Below are 24,634 nucleotides of genomic sequence, written 5' to 3'. Positions count from 1 at the left end.
AGTTATGACCCACTAAGATGGCAGCTGTTATATTTATAATTCTGGCTGCAGCCAACTCCCCACTAATCTAGAAAAAAACCTTATTCTGCCCAGTTATACGTAAATTTATTTAAATCCATACAAAAAAAGTAAAAAAGGAAACAGAAAAAAAATTCTTGTATAAGCAGGCTATAAAAGTGTTTCTGTTGTAAAGTGACAACATGAGGCTTTATGGAGATTGACTAGTCTTTGGAGACAGCCTCTAGTGGCCGCAGGTGGAACTGCAGTTCTCCGAACTTCTGCATTAAATTATTGTTAGTCTCCAAAGGTTCAGTCTTGAGCAGGTGATATGTAGTCCAACGAGCAGTTACCCCATGAGAAATGTTGTCAAACTAACTTCCAGCCAAACTAGAAACTAGCATTGAGATAGACTTGAGAGCCTAGAATGCCACACGCCTCATTCAAAAAAATAAATAAATAGATAAATAAAAATCAAGTCTAAAGAGCCAAATTGTTCTTTTTTTTTTTTTTTAGCAGGCTGTATACATGTTTATCTCAGATGTTGAGTTTGTAATTTTTACATGAGGCCTTGCGGAGATTTGATAGTCTATGAAGACAGCCTCCAATGGCTGTCGGTGGAACTGCAGTGCTACTGTATTGGCTTTATCTTTAAACACAGATTGGGTGCCATTACAATAAAAACTGAGGTTAGGGCCTGAGTAAAATTTGAAGTTTTTTTTTTTTTTTTGATTCAAATGTTTCTGAGGGTGCAATAAATTTTATTACCTGCAGGAGAGGCTCTGGGGGTCATCTTTAAAAGGAATCAACTTTATTGCATTTTATGGTTTTATGAATGCTGTTTTAAACAGTCAGATTCTGGCACAGTGTGTAGCGCTCTCGGCTTCCAAAAGTGTTGCTTCTGTCATGAAATTTAGAGGTCTGAGCAGCTGGTGAAACCCTGCAGATACATTACATCCCAGTCTGTTAGTGCCATGGAGCAGTAAAACCCTCACTGATTGCTCCTTTTTAAACGGATGAACATGTTTTTTTCTTTTCCTGGAGGAGCTTTTGGCGTTTCTGGCAGAAGTTTTTCAGTGGAGTGGCAGGTGAATATCAGCGGGACTCATTCTGCCACTGCTCAGTCTCCACAGCCAGTCAGATTAGAAACGACGGGCAATAAAAGAAGAGAGGAAGCCAGTTTCCCTGGGGAACAATCTGGAAAATGACTCTCTATTCACACAGACAGGGAGAAGACTGACACTCCCTCACAGCCAATCAGCTCTCTGCTGCTTTTTATCAGGAAGTCTCCGAACATCTGCTGCTCCTTCGACTGATTGTCTCTTGTTTCACTGTCTCAGAGCCAAGTCTTGGATCAGTCCAGATTTGGCACCAACAGCTCCTCAAACTTAACAATAGGTGTGTGTTTCTGTGAGTGTGTGTGTTCAGGTGGTGGATCTCCCAGAAGATGATCTGGCATGCCAACATAGTAAGCAGTAAGAAACAAATAAGCGCCAGACGACGCTTCTTTTTCTGTGTGCTGCCTTGATTACGGGCCAATCAGCAACTTCAGGTGCGACTGTGTGTTCAGATGAGAAGAGAAATTCACTCCTCAAGAGATGTCCGAGGAATAGAAAACATGCTCATTTTTTAATTAATTCAGTCCCCCTGACCAAGTCTCAGTTTCATTTATAAGAGTTATACAGACGTTTCACTCCCCGTTTTTCTACTTGACTATGGTGAGTCTCAGCTTCACTGTAAATAGTAAAACAGTGTTTTTTTTTCTCCATTCAGCTGTTTGTGTTGAGTCTTAGCTTCACACAGGCTTTGCTCTGGCTTAGATTCATTTGTTTTGAGTTAGTCTGAGTTTCACTGTAAATAGGTTTCATAGTGGCTTTACAATGGCTTACTACAGTATTTGAGGTCAATCTCAGTTAGACTGTAAAAAGTAGGTTAACCAGACACTTTACTCTGGCTTCCTGCTCAACTGTTGTGCTGAGTCTCAGTTTTACTGTAAATAGGTCAATCAGAGGCTTCACTGTGGCTTATCATTCACCAGTTTTTGGAAAGTCTCGGTTTCACTGTAATAATTGAGTTATTTAGAGGCTTTACTTTGCCTTAATAGTCACTTGTTTGTAAGTCTTGGTTTCACAGTAAAAAAGTTCATTTTTGCCATTAGTCTCAGTTTTACCTTAACTACTAAGTCACACAGAGGCTTTCCTCTCATTTCTTGTTAAACTGTTTGTTGTGGGTCCTAGTTTCATTGTTATCAATAAGTTGAATAGACTCTTCTCTAGCTCCCTGTGCATTTGTTTGTAGTAAGTCTCAGTTTTATTGTAAAAGGTTCAGGTTGGTCAAACAGAGGCTTCACTTTGACTCACAATTTCTTTGCTGTCTGGGAGTCTTAGTTTACTGTAAACGGTATGCTGAACAGAGGCTTTAATATAAAGAAGTACATATCTGTTTTTGTTAGTCACAGTTTCCAATTTTTAATTCAACGGTTTGTGGTAAGTTATAGTTTCACTGTAAATAGAAGGTCAAAAAAGGCTACACTTTGAGTTACTATCCATCTGTTTCTTGTGAATCTCAGTTTTACTGTAGCAGTGAGTAACACAAAGGCTTCACTCTTCCTTCAGCAGTATGAAGCTGAAATAGAAACAGGTAGAAGATGACAAGAAAAAATATTTTCATGTAGTTAATGACTTTTAAGTTTGTTCCCGCCTGAAGGATTCACATCAAAGCTTGCTGTGTAAGAAAATACATTTATTTACAGATTAACAGTAATTAGGTCGTGTCTGAGCAGATAAACAGCCTGACAGTCTGCTCCACCTGAACAAACACATCCTGAACTAATGAACCAGAATCATCCATGAAATAACAATCTGCCCCGAGCTCACGCTGTCAGAGGCAAGAATTAAAGAAACGCTTCATTTCATCTTTGATACGAGAGGATTTCAAACATTCAAAGGAAAACTGTTCTGTGAGGTGTAAGCACAAAATTCATGACACTTAATTTAGCATCGTAAACAAATCCCTCGCACAGTGTGAGGTGACATTTAAACACAACATTTATACAGTCGCACAGTGCATACCCAGCCAAGCTCCTCAGTGTTGGCCTGGTCGGAGCTGCCTCAGGATGAAAGAGTCTGGATGATAAAAAGTTCATTTAGTGTATGTACAATTATTCACTGATCTGTGGCAGTTTGAGAGGATTTTATGTGTCAACAGACCGACTGATCGGAGGTCTGTTTTCACCAAGTTTCCAGAAATACTGTTTATGCTAATGATGAAAAGCAAGACACAGCGTCTTCTGCAGAGAAAGGAGCTGCATGGAAACAATTTCAACATTCAGCCCTGGTGAAAAAACTAGGTGTGAACTCAAGTTTACCTGATGGAGCCTTCTGCAAAGAGGAAAACATGCAGGCCTGCTCTGTTTGCAGCTCTTCTTGCATATTTGACACAGTTTATTTGCATTTATTTTAACTTCACAAACAAACACAACTCCCACATTCTCACACCTTCTGGTGTTTTCTTCAAACCACGTCTGTGCTTATTGCGTCTCCTCTCACAGCTGGGTTAATGTCTCCTTGGGGTTGACCAGTTTGATCCACAAACCTGTAGACTGGTGAAACTCAGGAAACTCTGTAAGACTCCAAACAAGTACTTCCTTTAATAACGGTTTGGTAAACTGAAAGTAAAGTTATTCTGCATAAATAGTCGCTTTTTCTCCTGGAGTCAATTTGAAACATTTACATCTTCATCAGAAATTGCTGAGCATCGATGTTTGAGCCACGAAGGATCGTAAGTGAGGTGTGTCGGGATGAATCAGGACTATACACGTGATTTGTTGACAAGATTGTAAAAAACATTGACATCAGGAATCGTCCAGGCTCTCCTCGTCCTCCTCAGCTGAAGAAATCTTTAGAAATAGCCTCCACAAAGTTCGGAGCGGACATGAGGATGCCGATGGTGCACAGGATGGTGAAGAGTGAAAATGCCACCAGACACAGCCGGTCGATCACCGCCGCAGCAAACTTCCACTCATTGCACACGTTCTCCTCCTCATCCTGACCACGGAAACGCCGGGCGATGTACCTCACCTCCTCCAGGATCAGGTTAAGCTCCGCCTCCAGGGTTGAGTTCCCGATAACTCCTCCCCCTCCTCTTCCAACAGCTCCGCTTCCTCTCAGCATGTCCTCCTCCCCGCCTCCCATCAGGCGTGAGCAGAGAAGCTCAGGGTCAGCCGAGGAGGCGTAGTGCAGCCCCTCCATTCCCCTGAAGCCCACGTACAGGAGGTTGCCGTTGGTTACAGGCGTGTGATGTCGCAGCGAGGCCTGACTGACGCTCAGCTCCAGGCTGGACATGCTGCCTCGTTGACGCTTTGATGCGTTGTGGCACGCGAGGCGGACTTTCGCCTCACCAGGACGCCGCATCCTCAGAAACCAGGCGCACCAGTTCAACAGAATCACACGAGTCTGAAGGAGAAGGAGACAAGGAGAGGAAGAAGCAAGTCAGGAAGGAAAAGATAACTGAAGAAGAAGGAATGAGGAATGAGGAATGAGAAACAGACAGATGAAAGGAAGAAGAAACTGTGAGGGAGAAGAAGAACTGAGGGTGAGAGAAGAGAAAAAGGGAAATGAGAGATTTCTCATCCTTCATCAGGTGAAGCTGGAGAAGCATGAGAGATGAGAAATGAGATGACGGATGAGAGATGTGAGAGTGAAAATGGAAAATAACAAAAAGAGGAAGAAGAAAAAAGGGACAAAGATACAACTGGTTGAGAAAAGAGAGGAGGAATGAGGAATGAGAAGAAAAGGAAATGAGGAAGAATAAAAAAAAGTTAAAGAAGACAAAAAAGGGAGACAATGAAAGTATGTAGGAGCAGGGATGAGAAACGAGAAGAAAGTTAAGGAAAAAGTTGAGGTAGATGAAAAAAGATGAGTACAATGATGAAATATGAGAAATGATGAGGGAGAAAATAAATGTGGAAAGAAGGAAGATTATGAGGAAAAAGAGAGCTGAGGAAGGGGAAAGAGAAAAAATGGGGAAGGAGAAGAATAATATAAGAATGAGAGAAATGAGAAAGAAGAAGAGGTATATAAGGGGAAAGATGATTAATGAGGAAGGAGAAGAAAGATGAGGAGCAAGCTGGATGAGGAAGTAGAACAGATGAAAGAGAGCAGATAAGAAAAACACAAAGAAGAAAACTGGAGGAAGGTCAAATGGGATAAATGAGAAATGACAAGAAGAGAGATAAGGGAGGAGAAGAGAGTAAAAACATAAAGAGACAAAAAAGAAGAGGAAGAAGAACAGGGAAGCAAAGCAAAGAAAATGAGAGGTTTGGGGAAGGACAAAAAATGAAATAAAGGGGGGAAAGATGAGGTATGAGAAAGAGATGGAAAAAGATAAGGACAGAAAAAAGCGACGAGGGAGGAGAAGAAGAATCTAAAACCTGTTTTTTTTATCAAATGGAGCTAAAAATACTTAAATGTAAAAACAGTTTATTAAAATTCATGTATGCAGAAATGTGTTTAGGCTGAACAAATGTTTACATTAGCGAGACGAGGGTCCGCATGTGTGTGTGTGTGTGTGTGTGTGTGTGTGTGTGTGTGTGTGTGTGTGTGTTTACTGAATCTGCAGGAGAGGCAGTGTTTAAAAATAGATCCTGAATTAAGCAGCTGCTCTCCTTTAGTCCATTTAATACCACACTAACTCAGATGTCCATTAGCTCTCCTGCTCGGCTCTTTTCACTCACATCCAACAGTTTTCTTCCTGCTTTCATCACCTTACGCATCCTTTCATTCAATTTTCATTCCTTCACTTTGTTTTTTATTTGACTTCAGGGTGAATCCAGACGATTTTTTCACACTCTGCTCTCCTAAAAAGTCAAACTGCACTGATTTCACAACTGCCTGCTTCATCCCACATCCTCAAACTATATGACAGTCGGTTTCAGCCGACAGATTTCTGCTCTCAGCCTCCACTTTATCATCACGACACTCATACCTTCACCTTAATAACTCAACAGCCCCCCCTTGTCTTTATCAGAGGACACATTCACATTCAGGACACACAGAGAGGAGCTGTCACCTCTCCACCTCCACCTGAACCTCACGCTCTCAGACAGCTGAGGTCAGAGCTTTGACCTTGAAGCTTAAAGAAACCAGTACTCTCTCAAAGCCCCAGGTGTATGGAGTCAGAGCGGTCTCAAAATTTACACCTGCAAATTTGCATGTGTGTACACTGTAAACTCCAGAGTTCAAATTACTCAATTGGATTAAGCTATGAAAACTTAAAATTTGTTAGTGAGTTCAATTTACTCAAATGTTCGAGTTTTCAGTGTTGAAACTGATGATTTCTGAGAAGATTTAACTTTTGTTACTGTTTAAGTAAGCACAACTTAAAATCATTAGTTTTTGACTGTGTTTTGTAACCGTGAGTGAAGAGGGGAAGCAGTGGATATGAGACCCTGCTGTACTTCTAGATGTGCAGCAGTGGCACAGATTGTCTGTGCTCCACATGACATGGACTGTTTGGCTGTGCGTCACAGCACGGACCAGCTGTCTATGCTCCTTGTGGTATTGATCAGCTGTCTATGCTCTACATGGTGTGGACTGGCTGTCTGTGTCAGAACTGAGTAAATATATCTTTTTACACTTTCAAAATTGGCCTAAATAGCATGATAGTCCAGACAAAATTTCATTGATAAATATATGAACCATGAAGCACACACTGCAAAAGTCAAGAGGTACAAGACCCCGTGCCATGAAGCACAGACCACCAGTCAGTGCCGTGGGGCTCAGACAACCTGTGTCCCCTGAAGAACAATATTTCAATGTACAGTAGGGTCTCATATCTACTGCCTTCCCTCCTCACTCATGGTTACTAAAGTTATGAAATTAGAGCTGATCTTTATTGTGACAGCGTTTGTAACCATGAGTGAGGAGGGAACACTGTGGATATGAGACCCAGCTGTACTTTAAAATGTTATTTAATTTAATTGTTCAGATCTACTTCAATTTATTATTATCACATTTACTTAATTCATAAGGCAAATTTATCACATCTTTCAGTTTTAAGTGGTAGTGGGTAAGGTCAACTTATTATGTTCTACAGTGATAAGTTACATTTTTTTTAACATTACTTAATATTTTAATGAGTAACAAATAAGCATCAAGATGTTGGGTTAAATTTACTTAAGTTTCATATTTCATTGATTATTTTTTTTTAATTCATATATGTTTTTAGAAAACTGGTTTGCAAACATTTTTCAGGTAAATTCAACTTATTGACAGTTGAATTAGATGCGTTTACAGTGTAAAATCATTCAAAAATGTGCAAACGGATTTGCAAGTGTGTAAAACATTTACAAATGCGTGCACAAATCCACAAAGGATTTGAAGGAAGGATTCATAGATGTAAAAAAAAAAATCATCTGTCATTTGTAAACCTCGCTGCATTTGTGTGTGAATTTTTAAGACTTCCCTGGCGTGCTTAGATCCACAGATACATTTTTTTTTTCATCAGGGAAAGTCTGTAGCCAGATGTCTTCCTCCATTTCAGCCAATCACAGTCGTGTACATTTGAGGGTATGTTTCAATGTGATCACTGATGCAGCATCTATATGAGGTTTACAAATCATAAACAATTTTTTTTTTTTAAATTGTGAATCTTATGTGCATTTGTGCACACATTTGTAAATATTTTACACATTTGCAAATCTGTTTGTACATTTGTATGTAAATTTTGTGACTGATCTGACTCCATACAGGTATCTGTAAGAATAATCTGATAGCACATTGACATCCAATCAGCAGAAAAGAAGAGGAAGGACTGACCCACTGAGGCATGTGTCCTCCGTCCGGGTCGTGGTGATGATACTGCAGAACCAGAACCGTGGCAATGACGGACAGACCCACGATCACCATGGTGGTGGCGAAGTACTGAGCTGAAGCACAGAGGTCAAAGGTTATAGGATGAAGAGAGAGGAGGAGGAGGAGGATAATAAAGCTCTTTGAAGGAAGTCTCACCTATGAGGGGGACAGAGTCAGAGGTGGCTGGCATGATCTCAGCGACCAGCAGCATGAAGACGGTCAGAGAGAGCAGTACGGTGATCCCTGCAGGATGATAAGAAGAAGACTCACATCTTCAGAATCTGACGGCTGATTTTCACGGTTCACTCTGTATGAACCACGGCTAACTGTTCACTTTAAACAAAGTTTAACTTATAAAAAGTGTTTCTTCCAGAGTCTCTCAGAGCTTCTTGATGTTCTCTGGCAGCTCCGATCGAACAGCTGCTGAGCTCAGGTTTGAGGCAGAGTTGGATGAAGTATCAGTGAAGTAGAAATCTGGGATAAAAGGATGTTTACTGGCTAATGAGAGGCTGAATCCCCTGGACTGAACACGATGAGACAGATCTGTGCTGAGCTGCCAAATTACAGCAGAGTTTAAAGGTGAGGAGATCTGACAGAATCTGAATCTGGTTCAAGTTTGTACTTTTTTCTTCAGATTTAATTTTTGGAAAGTAGTCAGAGAGGTCATCTGCACGCTAACCTTCAGTTATCACCAACATTAAACCTGTCTGAGAGGAGGGCGAGGAGGTCAAAGGTCAGATTTATGCACCACTTCCTCACCTCGTAAAGCCTCCTAATCCAATAACCTGGATCAATAACGAAAACAAACGCTTGTAAACACACGCACACACAGACGCAAACACATACACACTCATCCACACACAAAGAGATGAATGAGCATTGTCTCTAAAAGTGCGCCATAAAACCTTTTTTATGGACAAGCTGCTGTTGTGGTTTGTTCAATTGGCTGACCTATTTTTTTTTGTTGTTGTTGTTGTTTACGCAGTTTCCCTCAAACTTTTCATTTTACTGTGAACTCACCCTTTAACTGAGAGGGGCTTTCTGTTGAGTTGTGCATTTATGTAAAGTCTGAACTTGTTTCATGTTTAAGCCAAACCTTGTAGCGAGCATGTTGTTCACAGTTTGCGTCATGTAAAGTTAGTTCAAAGAATAAACAAAAGCCTAATCCTTAGCTAAGTTTGAACCAAGAACTTTGATTTTCCTTCAATAAAGAAATAAAAACAGTGAGGATTAAATTTGTGAACTTTTGAGAAAATAGGCACAAAATTGTGATTGAATTTTTATTTATGTAAAGCCAGAAAAATTGTAATTTGTAACTAATTATCTTACAGATTCACAAATTTGCAATCGTAACATTATCTTACTTAACTGTATAATCTCATATATAAATGCAACATTTTATTCCTAATTTCATTTAACAGGTTAAAAAAATCACATGTGCCACTTTTTCTCATAGATTAGCAACATTTTAATATCACTCATTTCTGAGTTTTTAATCTTAACAAGTTGGTAACATTCTAATCTCTTTTTTTTTACCAAGCAAACTCACAAGTTTGCCACTTTTTTTAATATATGAGCAAATAAAAAATCAAAAATAAAAAAAAGTACAGACACGTTTATTCTTGAATAAGAAACTTTGTAACCTCAAACATTTGCAACAATCTTCAAACACATTTGCTACTTTTCCTGATAAATGTGCAAAATCTGAATCTTCAATCTTGATAGTTTGCTGATCTAACTAATAAGCTACGTTTGAAATGCACTAGTTTGCACCTTTTCTAACAAACAGCATATTATTATTGAGTTTTTTTTACAAATTTGCAACTTGATACAGATAGTCTGGAATGTTTAATATCTAAAAATTCTGAAATGTGCATTTAACTTTTTAAAATGTTTTTATACATATACATTTTTAAATATTTGAAATAATTCATTCACAAATTTGCAACTTTTCACCCCCCCAAGTTAATAATCTCACTTATTTTTCCTTTTTTCTCCTCACAATTATGAATCTTTTGAATCTAAGGGCGTATTCAGACCTGGACTGTCTGGTCCACTTTAAATGGACCAGGGTTCGTTTCCCACGCTGGTGCGGACTTTTCATGCAGGTGTGAATAGACACAAACGAACCCTGGTGCGGACCAAACAACCAGACCGAGACCCACTTTTTGAGGTGGCCTCGGTCCGCTTCCAAACGAACTCTGGTGCGGTTTGTGGTTCTCCGGTGCAGGTCTGAATATAAACCAAGGTCCATCCGAACTAACTACAGGATACATGCGCCTTTTGGGCCTATAAAGCCACCGTAACCTAACCGTCTTTGGTTCATACCTGATCCTCCGTCTTCTGTTTAGCCACGCTGTTGCTAGCATGTTGTGGGTCAGGACACGCAGAGCATAGCGTCTCCTTGCTGCGATCATTTGTCTTCGCTGTTCCAAAACTTGAAACAGTGTTGTTAAGCCTGCTTTGAAGGAGCTGCTCTTGAAACTGAAAATAATTTTGCAGCTCTAATAAGAGCACAAACACACGTTTACCCCATTTCCGAGTCTGTATTCTGTGTGCCGCCTTTGTCAGTGCTGTCCAATGAGAGCACTGATCGTCACACGTGTGGATGTGTTTACAGAATATAGTCCACTTGCAAAAAGTACAATCTGAATACGAACTGCACTAAACGAAAAAATAAAGTTCGCTTTTGGTCCGGACCAAACAAGTGGACCAAAGGACTTTTCTGGTCTGAATACAGCCTAAAATTGTGCCACTTTCCAAACCAAAAGCAAATCTTAAATAAGTCAGAACTTTTTCTCTCTCATAAATTTGTGTCTTTATGATCACGTTGTGTAACTCCATTGATCTCAAACTTTATGACTTTTTAAACATAAAAAATTTGCCATTTTTTTATTTCAGTGTACTTTCTCTTCTTGTGCTGTTGTTTGCTGTGTACAACCACAGTTGTAGTCAGAAGTGAACTCCCTCTTATTGATAATCTGTCCTACAGACTCTTGAACAGTGTTTCAGCTGTGCCTGGACGGATGGAGACTGATGCTCCAGCGCACATCCAGCTTTGTCTGAGAGTGTAAATTAAATCAGCTGTTGTTTCTGGTCTCAGTGGCTGGAAGCCTCGCAGCAGCTCTGACTTCATGTCTCAGGATGTTTTATGTCTGATGAGAATCGACTCTGAGACTTCAATCATCTGAGGTCTCAGGAGGAAACAGCTGGCTGAAGAAAGCATCCAGCAGACAGACTTTGAATATGAGCAGCTCGTTCGATCATTGGACAAAAACACAACTTGAAGGTCGGTATTAGTGTATATGTCTCAGCCTGCTCTGTGAATAAATAAAATCAGTAAATCCGTGACTTTTTTGACCCTTCAATGACCCTTTAACATGAACAAAGTGTGAACGCAGGGATTTGGTTTGTGAGTTTCTGGCAGCTCCAAACTTTTGACCTTTCTCCCTCTGAGAATATAACACATCCAGAAGTGTGTGCCCTTATCAGCAGTGAGCGCTCACCGAGGGAGATCTTCTCTCCGGAGTCAGCGGGCAGCAGGAAGACGAGGAGCGCGAGGGTGGAGATGAGGACGCAGGGGATGAGAAGGTTGAGTCCGTAGTAAAGCGTCCTCCTCCTCATCACCACGGTGAACGTCACGTCGGGGTACGGCTCCTTACAGCAGTCGTAGAAACGCTCGTTTCTGCGTCCAGGAACCTCTGGACATAAAAAAGAAAATACAGATGATAAAGAGAGCGTGATAAGTGGAGGTTTTCATCATCCAGTTATTGAATCATCACTTATTAACAGAGCTGAGGACAGATGAATAAATTAGACAGCTTAATGTAGAGTGTTTGTACGGCTGTAAACTCAGACCACAGTTATTTAATGATTTATTCTCCTAAATTAGTCCTCCTCCTCCCTCCCCCTCTCCTCTCTGTGGTTATTTCTCTGATGAATCAGCTGCAGACGAAGCGTCTCGCTGCCTTTCATTTGCCTTTACAGTACCACGCTCCACACTACACTGGGTTTAATCTCTGCAAAAGGTGCTGGAGAGGAAAGCAGAGGCCTGAATGGGAAACATGCTGCTGAGATTTTCAATTAAGTTCCCGTGAAGGGCTCATTGGCTGAGCGGCGTCTCTAGGGGATGCTGGCTTTATTTCTTTGCTATCTTCTCTTTCCATTTCACTCGTTTTTTCTTTGTTTCATCCCTTGCTACAAACAGAACAGGTCTAACTCTCTAAAGACCAAGGATGGCTGGGTCTGTCCTCTGCTGGGTGACCTGTGCTGGCTTTTTGTTCTGCTCTTTGTGGCTCTGAAACAGCGAATATTCATATTCACACATGATAACAAAAGGAAAGCTGAGAAATTTTTTTTATGAAACATTGAAAACTGAACCAAAAGGGTGTCAGATAACTTATCAGTTGATAAAAGGAATGGTTTCACATCATAAAAAACAAATTCATTGGATAAAAACAACTGTTACAGTTGCTGGTTCTGGCATTAAAGGTCCTGTGAGGACTTAATGACTTTTATCCAAAGCAACGCACAACATAAGCAAGAATTCAGACTGGAGGGACAGACATTAGTCAGCGCAACGTGTTTCAAGTTATTTTGGCGTGTAATTTTTTATTTTCTAATCTAAAATAATGGCAGAACGTGTATCCATTTATGGCACATAGACTGAAAGTCTCTTTAACTACACTACACTAGCCAGCTAAAGGCTGGCACACATCACAGGATTCTCCAAAACTTCACACATTTAGAGACCACACACTTGCATATAACAAAAGACCACGGAGTGCACACCACACCTGAGTGCAGATGTATAATCCATAGACTGTATATAGAGTGGACAGCGTGGCTCCACCATTTATCATTGTGCGGTTTTGAAGCCGAAATACCCCCGTCACAGGCACCACCATTGTAGCAGTTTGCAGCCAGAGTCTGCGCAGTAGAGACGATGAGGGATTCTGGGAGAATCTGAGTGGAGCTGGTTGAAAATAATAGTAATTTTTTTTTTTCTTTCAAGAGTCTAATCAATTCCTGACTCTACCTCCTGACTTATTTTACAATCCCCGAAAAAAATACACGAGAACGGCAGCTGTCAATCATCGTTAAATGTTACACAAAACCTTGACACGAGAAACATTTCTACGAGGTGTATCAATTTCTCAAAGTTTGACCACAGCCCATCTGGAATGGCTGGAAAGCTGGATTTTTTACCTATACTGCAGCCGGCCACCAGAGGGAGCAGTTTTTTTGGAGACCTCACTTCAAGCCGAGCAAGTGGACGTCCTTTTTTTTTTTTGTAGTCTATGGTATAAACCAGTGTTTAGCATCAAAACAAAGATGAGTGCTGTATGGCAGATAAAACAGACTCAGTGAGCTGAGCAAAGTGAACCGGCCGACTCTAAGCCGAAGCAATGAGTGACAAATTAAAGAATTAACAGCACTTGATGAGTCACCTTTCTCCTGGGAGAGGGCAAAGGTTTCAGCATCAGTATCCTGAGTCTCTGCTACTCTGCAGATGTATCAGTGTCTGAGACAGAAGGTGAACCATGGACATGTAGACTTCTGACATGAGTCTTATGAATGTCTGACAGCCCAGACTTTAATATCGAAAATGAAGATGACGTTATTGCAGCTAAGGAGAGAATGAGAATTGATGTCTCTTCAGCCTGATATCCTACATTCATCACAGCACATGGTTCTTCTTTTCAAAATAATCGCTCCTTACAAGACAAATTTGGCATGGAGTTTTGGTTTTGATCCTGTAGAAAAAGGAATACGGAGAAATAGGAGGAGGACGGATCTGCAGTAAATATCCTGATCATCTCCTGTAATCCTGAGCGAACGTCCTGATGCATGGAGAGTAAACATTCAGTCCATGTGTGCGTGATCAGACAGCTTCATGGCTTTATTGAAACACTGTCTGTGATCCGTCTCACAGCATGTCAGCAAGCAAACACATTAAAGCTGAAGTTTGTCGACGCAAACATCACTTATTGTTCACGCTTTGTTGCATGATGTGCCGTTTGTCAGCGGTGGATGGTTTAAACGCAGCCTGCAGCGCTTGGGTTCAGCTGCTCGCTCTGCAGAGGGACGATTTAATTAGCAGCAGATTGATGCAGGATGGGAGATAGAAAACCCTCGTCGGCAGACGGACGGGCCTCCGAGCTGCATGCTTAAGGAGCTGGTTTGTTAACAGAGAATTTCATGGATCTCTCTGTGAAATGAGTTTCTAAACTTCCTTTCTTTATTTGTTTACTAAAATTTCTTTCACACACACTCTGCTCTCCTCTGGAAAGAGTCTGAATCTCTTCACCTACATACTTAGCAAACCTTCACCTCCCTCTCCAACACAACATCCATGTGCAACAAAAAACACCAATCAGTGTTTCATTCACAGTAAAAGCAACGGAAATAGCTACGTGCGCAAAGATTAAAGTTGAAACCTTACTTTCCCGTCTCTGGTAAAGCTCCAAAAACACTAGAGAAAAGTGTCAGCGAGTGTTCAGCTGAAGGTTTCAGAGAGTAAAAAAAATTGGCAGATTCTCACCCCCACAATTTCATCAGCAGGGAAGTGTCAGGGGAGGCATTTTACCCAGCTGTTTGATCATTTGACATCATGTCTGATGGAGTGCACTGATGCCTTTATGCTCCTGTGGCTGAATGGGAGCGAACCTCAGCTGCCAGGTTTTAAAACAGCAAACAGAGATTTCTCAGAGGAGAGGGGAGCAGGGAGAGCTGAACATTAACTCCAGTTATCTATTTAATCACATTGACAGTCCTGAGTTCTGCTATCTTTAAACAAATACTATGTGAATTTATACCAGAAAATGTGAGGGATGGGGTTTTAGCCTGAGAAGCATTCTGGTCCTGTTTGTAGTCTGAGTGTACTGCAATAAAATAAAATTTTATTAAGTGTTTTTGTCTTATTTTATGTAAAAATTGTCTTATTTTACTTGTTACAAGCAATTAAGACATCTTTTTTGTCTTTAAATAACTTGAAATAAGACCTTTCTCTGGACTGGTCAGGTGAACGTGGCTCATATTGAGTCTAAAAAGGCATATTTTACTTAATATAAGGCAAAAACACTCAATAAGATTTTAGTTTTTTTGCAAAATGGTATTGACCAATCAGGTAACAGCAGTCTGTTCCAAAATTCTAGAATTTTAGAATACAGAGTTCTAGAATTCAGAACTGGATCCGCTCCATTGTGATTCTGCTGCATGCTAGCTCCAGTAGGCCCAAGCCCTTTGGATAATAAACACACAGCTCCTATTTTTCCCAGATGCCAGAGCATCGATGCATCAAGTTACAAAAAACAAATCAAGCAGGACAGGAAGTCATGTATAGAAACCTCATGAAAAACGCTAATTGACTTTCAAAATAAAACAAACTGTATCAAAACCTGATCGTGTTTATCTTGACTACAACAACAACAAACGCTCTAATGAATGGAACTGGGCCAAGAGTTTTACAGGTTTGAGGTTTTGCAGGTTAACATAAATGAAAAGAGGCACATCAATGGCGTTGGAAGCACGGGAACTCCTTGGTCTGGCAGCCCTGACATGCAGTTTTGGAAATACGGTGTTACAAATGCCCTTAATTACTATCTTAAATGTTAAAACGTCGTTACAGTTACCGACAGTGAGAAGTGCGTTACCATTTATCTGACCTGGTTTGTTAAGCTAGGCACAAGAGAGGAGCCGCAAATAAAATGTGGGGAAAAGCTGCAGATAAAGTAATAATGAGTTCAATCATGATGATGTGTCTTTAATAAAGAGCTGATGGTCAAGTTAACTTTTCAGCAACAAACATCACACATACCTGTGTGCGTCTAGGTAACCTGCAGTCAGAGAGGATCTCCTGCAGCATCTTTGGATCAAACAAACTCAAAGGTAAGGGGTGGATACTTTTTTGAGGATTGAATGTAAGGCACAAAAACCTGACTTGTTTTGACTTGAAAATATCAGAGATGACAAGACCACACTAAAAACACTTAATTGGGAGAAATTTCAAGTCAGAAGTGGAGTGAGAGACGGGTTTAAAAAGCAGGAGAATCCCTCCTTAATCAAGAGAGTTGGCAGGTCCGACCTAACTCACTCAGCCAGATACAGGACAGGAGCTGTAAATTAAATATGTGCGAGTCCGGAGTGATTGGGGTTAAAACTGGCATTTTCAGGATGGAAGTAAAACACCACTTCAGCGTAGATGTAAAAGGCAAGAGCATACATGTGAATATTATGTCCCAGAGCAAAATCTGCTCAAAAACGAACCTCTTTTGCAAATAAAAGGTTTTTCAAAAAAGTAACGCAAAAATTACTTTCAAAAAATTACTTGTTTTTTTGTCCTAAGTCCAAGGTCTTGTCTTACATTTTTAAGTACCACAAACTATATTTTGCAAAACCAGAATGAATACTTGTTTAAAAAATGCTGCTTCAAAGCTGGGGTATCAAAAGAAGCCACTCTTTTGTTGGGTTCTATGTTCTCTTACCCACGAGGTCCCACTCTCCATTGGCGATATATCCGGTGACGTCTGCCTCAATCATCTGCAGGTCCAGAGACCAGCCCCCATACGTCCACGACCCGAACTTCAGGTCACAGCGCTGCACGTCGAACGGAAACCAGCGGACGTCGATGTAACAGGTGCTCTTAAATATTCCTGAAAGAAAACATAAAATAAATGCGCCATGAGTCGGCAAAGGAAGACGGTAGCCTCACTGCAGATAAACTTCTGAAAACAAGCGCTAGGAATAAAAAAAATGGATCAAACCATCAAAGTGTCATTAAAACAAATTAAAGACAGAGAAAAACATCATTTTGAGTGATAGAAACTGCCACTATAAGAAATAAGAGAAGAAACAGAGTTGGGTTGGAATTGCCCAAAGAGACAGGAGATGGATGAACTCAAAAACTCCAAAACATCACAAGTAAAGTTATTTTTCTTCACAGGTAAACAAGAAAACTTGTCAGTCCTCCCCCGGTAAAAGCATCAGTCCGCTCAGGGGGACCGTGTTTGGGGTTTTTATTGAATTTGCAAAGATCAGCTGGGAGATCCAATCCGATCCCAAATCAGCCGGCACCTGCTGCCTCCGAAAAAAGATGAAAGTTTAATGATCCCGGAGGAGAAATGAGGACGCTGCTGCAGCACAAAGTAAACAGGATACAGTGGAGAAGACTTTGGGATAAAAATAGGACATTAAGAATAACGCTGAGGAAAGTTTCATTATAAAAACACGGCACACAGCTTGGAGAAACGAGGGAAGGATTCAGAGCAGAGGAGGCTGGGAAAATCTGGATTTTGGCTTTATTAGGAGGAGAAAAAGCAGAGTAATTACATACGGACCTCATTATGAATGTATACCGAGCATTCTGGCTGTTTATGTAAAAGATGATAAAATAATTCACTGTATCCACATTAAGCTGTTCATCAGAGCCTCATTTTAGGGTTTATAAACTCTGAACTCCATCATCTTTAGGTCTGTTTTCTTCCATTTACGTCAATCATTAAACCCTAAATCTGAGAGGATCACCAGCACTTCCTGTCGATAAACCTGAGATGATCATGGTTTTATGAAGAAAGCAGTTTTTACTTTGAACCAGACTCAGTGCGTGTTTAACATGCTGGTCTGATCTGAGCGTGCTCAGAGTTCTTGCACAGATCATCTGTGCAGAATGTCAGCTGAGAACAAACACACCAACACACACACGTCTCAACAAGCGGGAAATGACTCTTTTGGTAAGAAATTAACGAGTATTTCCTCTGCTGATTTTTACACCTCTGTTATATCGAATGACATTTTCTCACCCTTTAAGCCTCTGCTTGTCTCTGTCACCTCCATCCATCCTAACAACAACTCACCCTGATCAATACCATGTGTCAGTGGTAATGGAGCTGTTAGGATGTTTATTTCTTATTGATTCCTGGTTGGATGAGTGCTTTCCCTCATCTTCATGACAAATAACCCTTGACTGCTTTAAAGATTTCAATTTTTCTGTCGGTAAAGCAGCAAAAATGAAGTTTTGACATGTGAAAACTTAATAATATGTTATCAGTTTGTGTTGTTTGAAGCAGATTAAAATATAAATCCTGCTGCCTTGTTTCTATCAGAGTCCTGATGAGTCTCAGGTCGTCAATCAAAGGATCGTAACTCCTCTTGACCTCCTCCTATTGACCCTTGACCTCATATTGAACTCCCAGACCCTCATAAACCTGCAGGAAACATATCTGTCAGGGTTTGATGTAGTTGTTCAGTATTTGTAATGATTTCTGAGGATGAACATTTTCCACCTTCTGTCTGGAGGGACGCTCTGGGAATAGGAAGTCATTGTTGAAATCAACACTAAAGACAACCAGCGCGTTGTTGATGGTATATGAGCTTGTTTAACTTGACGTGTAAAGAAAAAAAACGGGGAAAAAAACCCATGGTATTTTATTCTTAGATGGAGATGATTTGAAGAAAAAGAAAAGAAGAGTTTATAAATAAAGAAAAGTTTACTTGAAATTGAACAAAAGGTGTAATCTATTTGCATCAATATTCAAATTAACATTCTTAGTAAAAAAAAAGAAAAAAAGAAAAATGTTTAAACTTGAGAGAAAAAAAAGCCTGTCATGAGAAGACACAGATGTCACATTTCATCTCACAAATTTGGTTTAAATGTCAAAGTCTTGACTTTTCATCTCATTACTTTCATGTTTTAGCTCAATGGTATGATTAATACCTTATTTTTATGACTTTCAATCTCAAAATTATGACTATTACTGCAAAACTGTGACTCAATATCTCACAAATTTCACAATTTATCTTAAAATCTTGGCTTTTTCACCCAGGATTATTGCTTTTACTAGATCATTTTCACATTTAATATAGAAATTCTGAAATTCATTTTATTAAACCTTTATCTAACCAGAAGAACCTCATTTAGATTAAAAATCTAATTTACAAGAGTGTCCTGGCCAAGACAGCACAGATACAGACATATCAATCAGTTAAGACACAGTCACAGAGCAGAAAATTTTCAGTCAAAGCATTGAAAGCCTACTTAATCATCCTCTAAAGCTTTTAATCTGCATTTAAAACGATTCAAAGAGACCAGCTCTCCAAGACACAGTTTTTCTTGTAACAGATTCCAGTCTACAGGAGCAGCATGTCTGAAGCTTCTTTAACCCATTTCAAGATGAACTTTGGGGACCGATAGCCTTGTAAATCAGAGTGTGCCAATGACTCAGTCTACGAATATTCAAAGAGGGCCACCCAACTCGCTCATACAGAGTACAATGATGAGTTAGAGCCTTGAGATTTGTTATGAACCTTAGAGCTCCATGATAAACAGTACCCAATGATTACAGGCATTGAGAAGAAGCATGCTGGTATAAAACATCACCATAATCAACCAGAGGCATGAAGGGTGTAGAAACAAGATGCTTTTTTGCAGCAAACAAAAAACAGGACTTATTTCTGAAGTAAAAGCCCAGTCGCAGCCCTAGCTTCTTTACAAGCTGTTTAATAAGAAAATTAAATTTCATTGTAATCACTCACTAGCTCATAATTTTAACTTTACATCACCAAATTATTACTTTTATCTCATGAGTAGAAGTGTGACTAACTATCCTATAATTTAAAGTTAAATCTCAAGATATTTTTAATTTCATTTTCACTGACTTTTGTTTCAAAATCTTTATCTGAATTTCTTTTGTGACTTTTGTGTCCTTTGTAATTGACTTTCAAACTCTTTTTTTTTCAACATCTGATCTCAACTCTTCCGTTTTTAACCTTAAAACCTTTTTCCTCTTATTGTTAGATCTCCTATTTATACTTCCAACTTTTTAATTTCTCCTTATTATGACATAACACTTGGGATTTTTCTTTTACTAAAAAAAACCCAACCCTTTTTTAATTAACCTGCTTCTTATTGGGCTTCCATGGTCGGGATACTAATTCTAAAACTTTAAAAACTGTTTGCTTATTCATTTCAGGTTCCCCACTTTTAGCCAGAAACATTGCAGGGACACAAACTAGAGGTAAGAAATATCAGACAGGAAGTTGTTGGCAGTAATAGCCTGTTTGTAGGGGGCGGGGCTTCAAGGTGTGTTACCTGGTGGCAGGTACTGGCAGTATCCAGAAGAGTTGACGAGGATGTTGGTGTGGAAGGAGGCGTCGAACCTTTCATCAGCACTGAGGAGACAAACACATGAACAGCAGTGAAGTCTAATAGGGACCAGGAATTTGGTTGCAGCAACTATTTTGTAACTAAGCAGGAAACCTCAGGGTCGGGGTCAGCACTCTGAGCCTCTTTCGCTCTGGTCTGTGGCTTACACAGACCTGAAAATTGATTTTCAAGTTGTTGTTAAGTTGCATCTAAATAAACCTCACACCAGCCCTCGCAGAGACACTCTGAGAAAAAAGGAGGAACAACTGGCTCCATTTGTCTCCTGTGGACTGTGGATGTTTCAGTTCACAGCGAGACGCTCTGAACGATGGCGAAGACACCACCGTTTGTTTTCATCCCTCGGTTCTGACTCAGTAAACAAGCTGGTTCAGCTAATTCCCTCCTGTTATCGCTGCAGAAGACGGCTGCTCTCCTGTCAGGATCAGCACCTCTCTGTTAACACCCCGTCGCTGCACGCTGTGGGAGGCTCTCTGCCAGGTCCTGAGCGTCTCAGCTCATTAAGCAGGCTGCGTTCAGGAGAAAGTTTGATACTGGCGGAGGCTGACGGAGGAGGGGGCAGGCTGTCAGGGCGAATATTGACCCGGCTGGCTTTAATGAGAGGAGGTCAATGAACAAGATCAGAGCCTGACTTTGAATTACTAACCAGTCAAATTTTCCTGTAAACTCAGAGTTCTCAAAGTTTTCCTCTTTTCACGTAACTTTCATAACTTTGAAAAACAGCAAACTTTGGGTGAACTCAGCGTACCTGTTGTACAGCAGGATGTCTGGCCTCCAGATCTGGTTGTCTGGAAATCTGACGTTTGTCACACCTGGATAGTCGGACATGTTCCACTGCAGGTAGTGATCTGTCCAGTACTGCAAACAAACACAGAACAAGAAGCCATTTAGTTCAAGTACTTTTGAGTTGCTGTGGTTGTTTATGTGTCCCTGTGAGTCCACAGGATAGGATGAAGAAACATCAAATCACAAGGTGCTAAACATACATGACAACATGATACATGGACTCACCCAAAGCAGTCAGTAGAGCTAATTGTGTTAGAATCTCACCAATGCTAAAAACTTAAATTTAAGTGTCTATGTCTTTTTTTTTCTTTTTTTCAAATTGTCTCATTAGACTTAACATGAACCAAATTAACCTGGGAAGTCCAACAAATTTTCTTATTTAAGACATAAAAAGGCAAAAACTTTCTTTTCTTAAAAAGATATTTTTGGGGCTTTTTATGCCTTTATTTGGATAGTAGAGAGGACAGTGGATAGAGCAGGAAACAGGGTGATGGAAAGGCAACAGTAACTCAAATAACCACTGGTTACAACTGAGGTCTGCAGAAGAGCATCTCTGAACGCACAACGCGTCCAACCTTGAGGCAGATGGGCTACAGCAGCAGAAGACCACACCGGGTGACCCTCCTGTCAGCTAAGAACAGGAAACTGAGGCTACAATTCACACAGCAACACCAAAACTGGACAATAGAAGATTGGAAAAACGTTGCCTGGTCTGATGAGTCTGGATTTCTGCTCCACATTCAGATGGTAGGGTCAGAATTTGGCGTCAAAAACATGAAAGCATGGATCCATCCTGCCTTGTATCAATGGTTCAGGCTGCTGGTGGTGTAATGGTGTGGGGGATATTTTCTTGGCTCACTTTGGGCCCCTTAGTACCAACTGAGCATGGTTTAAAGTCCACAGCCTACCTGAGTATTGTTGCTGACCATGTCCATCCCTTTATGAGCACAGTGTATCCATCTTCTGATGGCCACTTCCAGCAGGATAACGCTCCATGTCATAAAGCTAGAATCATCTCAGACTGCTTTCTTCAACATGACAATGAGTTCCCTGTACTCAAATGGCCTCCACAGTCCCCAGATCTCAATCCAATAGAGCACCTTTGGGATGTGGTGGAACGGGAGATTCTCATCATGGATGTTCAGCCGACAAATCTGCAGCAACTGTGTGATGCTATCATGTCAATATGGACCAAACTCTCTGATGAATGTTTCCAGTACCTTGTTGAATCTATGCCACCAAGGATTAAGGCAGTTCTGAGGGGGTCCAACCCTGTACCAGCAAGGTGTACCCAATAAAGTGGCTGGTGAGTTTACATTCTGTATGTATTCAGGCTTGAGACTGAAACTAATGAGAACACTGGCCTTTGGTGGCTGGGTAGAAACACCACAAAACAACAGAGGGAGCAGTGTGGGGTTCAGTGGCTCAAGGACACTTTGGCTTGTGACTGCTGGTGCTGAGCTTGAGTTGTGATTAAACCTGCCACCTTCTGATTGAGAGACAACCACTCCACCACTGAGCCACAGCAGCGCTCCCTTTGATCCCTTTTAACTGCTCTCCTAAAATGATGACATATTTCTTCTTGTTATAACTTTACTCTGAGCACTTCAGACATTTTTCATCACTCCATGCTGTAAAAGTTGGTCTTGCTAATACCTGTGAGAATAATAACAGCAGCTCATTTCTGTTTGACCTCTATATTTCAGCCGTTTATTACCATGAAACCCCCAACAGCTCTTCCGTAACAGCTGTCGTTTCCTCTCTGTGTTTTCATCTGGAAGAGAGGAGCTTGCTGCCACGACCGATCAGCACTGCACTGACGTCTCATTTGCATCCACGGCTCTTTGGTCGGCTCAGTCCTCAACACGCTGGAGCCTCTCCGAGCTCTTTGGTGTGTGTGGATGGTTCCAGGCAGTGAAGGTCACACACGTCTCTCTCAGTCTTGTTTACTCCCTGTCACTGCGCTGAAATGTTTTCCTCAGAGGGATCTGATGAAAGCAGCGAAGTCACAGCGGCTGCAGAGATACTCACAAATCACAGGACGGCACTCGCAAGTTCCTGGGTTTCCACTCAAAACGTCTACAGTTCAAACTTCTAAGAAATCTTCTTTGGAAGTCTGTTGGATGTATTGAGGTTTTCAAGTTGTACAAAAAAATGTAATTAGCAAGTTTTAATTAAGTGAAATTTAGCACTGAGGAAAGTTGTTTGAAGCTGAGTGTGTTTACATGCGCTTAGATAAAAATCTCAGACACATTAAAAGTGAAGCTGTCTTTCAAAAGACTTAATGATCACAACTCTGTCCCTAGATCAGCAGCACAGGAGAAATCAAACTGATAAATATAATGTTATTTGGCTTTCTGCTGTTTGCTTTTCATGGAATAACAGAGAGGAAGTATAAACCTAAAGAAAATACCCTTTTATTAAACTTTCAGCAATGAAACCATGGTGCCATATGTCGATGTAGTCTCAGCGACGTCACCCATCTGTTCCTGATACAGTGAAATGAAGCTAATCCAGGGATGCAGCCACATTGGATGTGACATGGGCTTTGAGCTTCCTTTCTATAGTGCACCAGTCCCCCTTATAACGTGTGCTAATAGCAAAATTAGCGTTTTTGAACCAGGCAGTAGATATGCTTTTTAATGCTGTAAAAGTCTTTCATGGCTGGGTGTGTACGTGACCTCTGGTCTTTCTACAGCCAACCTCAAGCGGATCCTCGATGAACAGCAACTTTTAGCACTTCCGCACACACTGTTAACCCAAAAGTTCAAATTACTCAACTGGATTAAGCTACGAAAACTTAAAATTTGTTTGTAAGTTCAATTTACTCAAATGTCTCAGTTTTCAGTGTTGAAACTGATGATTTCTGAGTAGATTTAACTTTTGTTTCTGTTTAAGTAAGAACAACTTAAAATCATTAGTTTGCTACTGCATTCTGTAACCGTGAGTGAGGAGGGGACACAGTCAACATGACACCCTGCTGTACTTCTAGACGTGCAGCAGTGGCACAGGTTGTCTGTGCTCCACATGACATGGACTGTTTGGCTGTGCGTCACAGCACGGACCAGCTGTCTGTGCTCCTTGTGGCATCGCTCAGCCGTCTATGCTCTACCTGGTGTGGCTTGGCTGTCTGTGTAATTAGGCACACTGCAAAGTTAATCAGTACAAGATGGAACAAGATGGATGCCATGGAGCACAGACCAGCAGTCAGTGCCGTGGGGCTCAGACAACCTGTGCCCCCTGAAGAACAATATTTCAATGTACAGCAGGGTCTCATATCTACTGCCTTCCCTCCTCACTCACAGTTACTAAAGCTGTGAAATTAGAGCTGATATTTGTTGTGATGGTGTTTGTAACCATGAGTGAGGAGGGAACGCTGTGGATATGAGACCCAGCCGTACTTTGAGATGTTATTTAATTTAGTTGTTCAGATCTGCTTATTAAATTTACTTAATTCATAAGGCAAATTTATTGATATCTCATCTTTCAGTTTTGAGTAAGGTCAACTTATTATGTTTTACAGTGATATGCAACATTTTTTTAACATTACACAGCCAGACCAGGAGTCAATGTTTTGAGGTTTTACAGACCAAAGTGAACAAGGAATCTTGTCATCAACGTGGGAAGCATGGGAACTTCTTGGTCTTGTGAGTCCAGCAATGTGCTGGAGTGAACACACGGACGGTGAGAGTTGGAGAATGAACACACGCAACAGAGCAGAGTCGAGAAAGAAATGGATCTGGTTTATTCCTGGAGTTATCCACTGCTGAGGTTTACAGTTAGACTGTAATCCATGTTGGAGTTGGAGATGTACTCATCACACATTCACATATTCATA

General features: G+C 40.7%; 1 protein-coding gene across 2 annotated transcripts in view; it reads right to left on the bottom strand.

Moving 5' to 3' along the window:
• Window positions 1–2,724: 2,724 nt before the first annotated feature.
• Window positions 2,725–24,634, bottom strand: part of LOC141797112 (neuronal acetylcholine receptor subunit alpha-7) — a 48,841-nt gene continuing 26,931 nt past the window's right edge. For both annotated transcript variants that reach the window (XM_074678540.1, XM_074678539.1), the window contains 7 exons: window positions 20,759–20,868; window positions 19,939–20,018; window positions 16,337–16,504; window positions 11,357–11,551; window positions 8,007–8,093; window positions 7,815–7,924; window positions 2,725–4,451 (listed from right to left, as the gene is read on the bottom strand). In XM_074678540.1, the coding sequence (XP_074534641.1) occupies window positions 3,882–4,451; window positions 7,815–7,924; window positions 8,007–8,093; window positions 11,357–11,551; window positions 16,337–16,504; window positions 19,939–20,018; window positions 20,759–20,868 (1,320 nt within the window). In that variant the 3' untranslated portion in view covers window positions 2,725–3,881. The remainder of the gene's footprint in view (window positions 4,452–7,814; window positions 7,925–8,006; window positions 8,094–11,356; window positions 11,552–16,336; window positions 16,505–19,938; window positions 20,019–20,758; window positions 20,869–24,634) is intronic.

Source organism: Halichoeres trimaculatus, unplaced genomic scaffold (assembly GCF_033239565.1).
Source record: "Halichoeres trimaculatus isolate MK-OKI-2021-1 unplaced genomic scaffold, fHalTri1.1 fHalTri1_scaffold_10, whole genome shotgun sequence".
Taxonomy (NCBI): Eukaryota; Metazoa; Chordata; class Actinopteri; order Labriformes; family Labridae; genus Halichoeres; species Halichoeres trimaculatus.
Note: the sequence above shows the minus strand (reverse complement) of the source record. Positions and strands in the feature narration are given on the sequence as shown.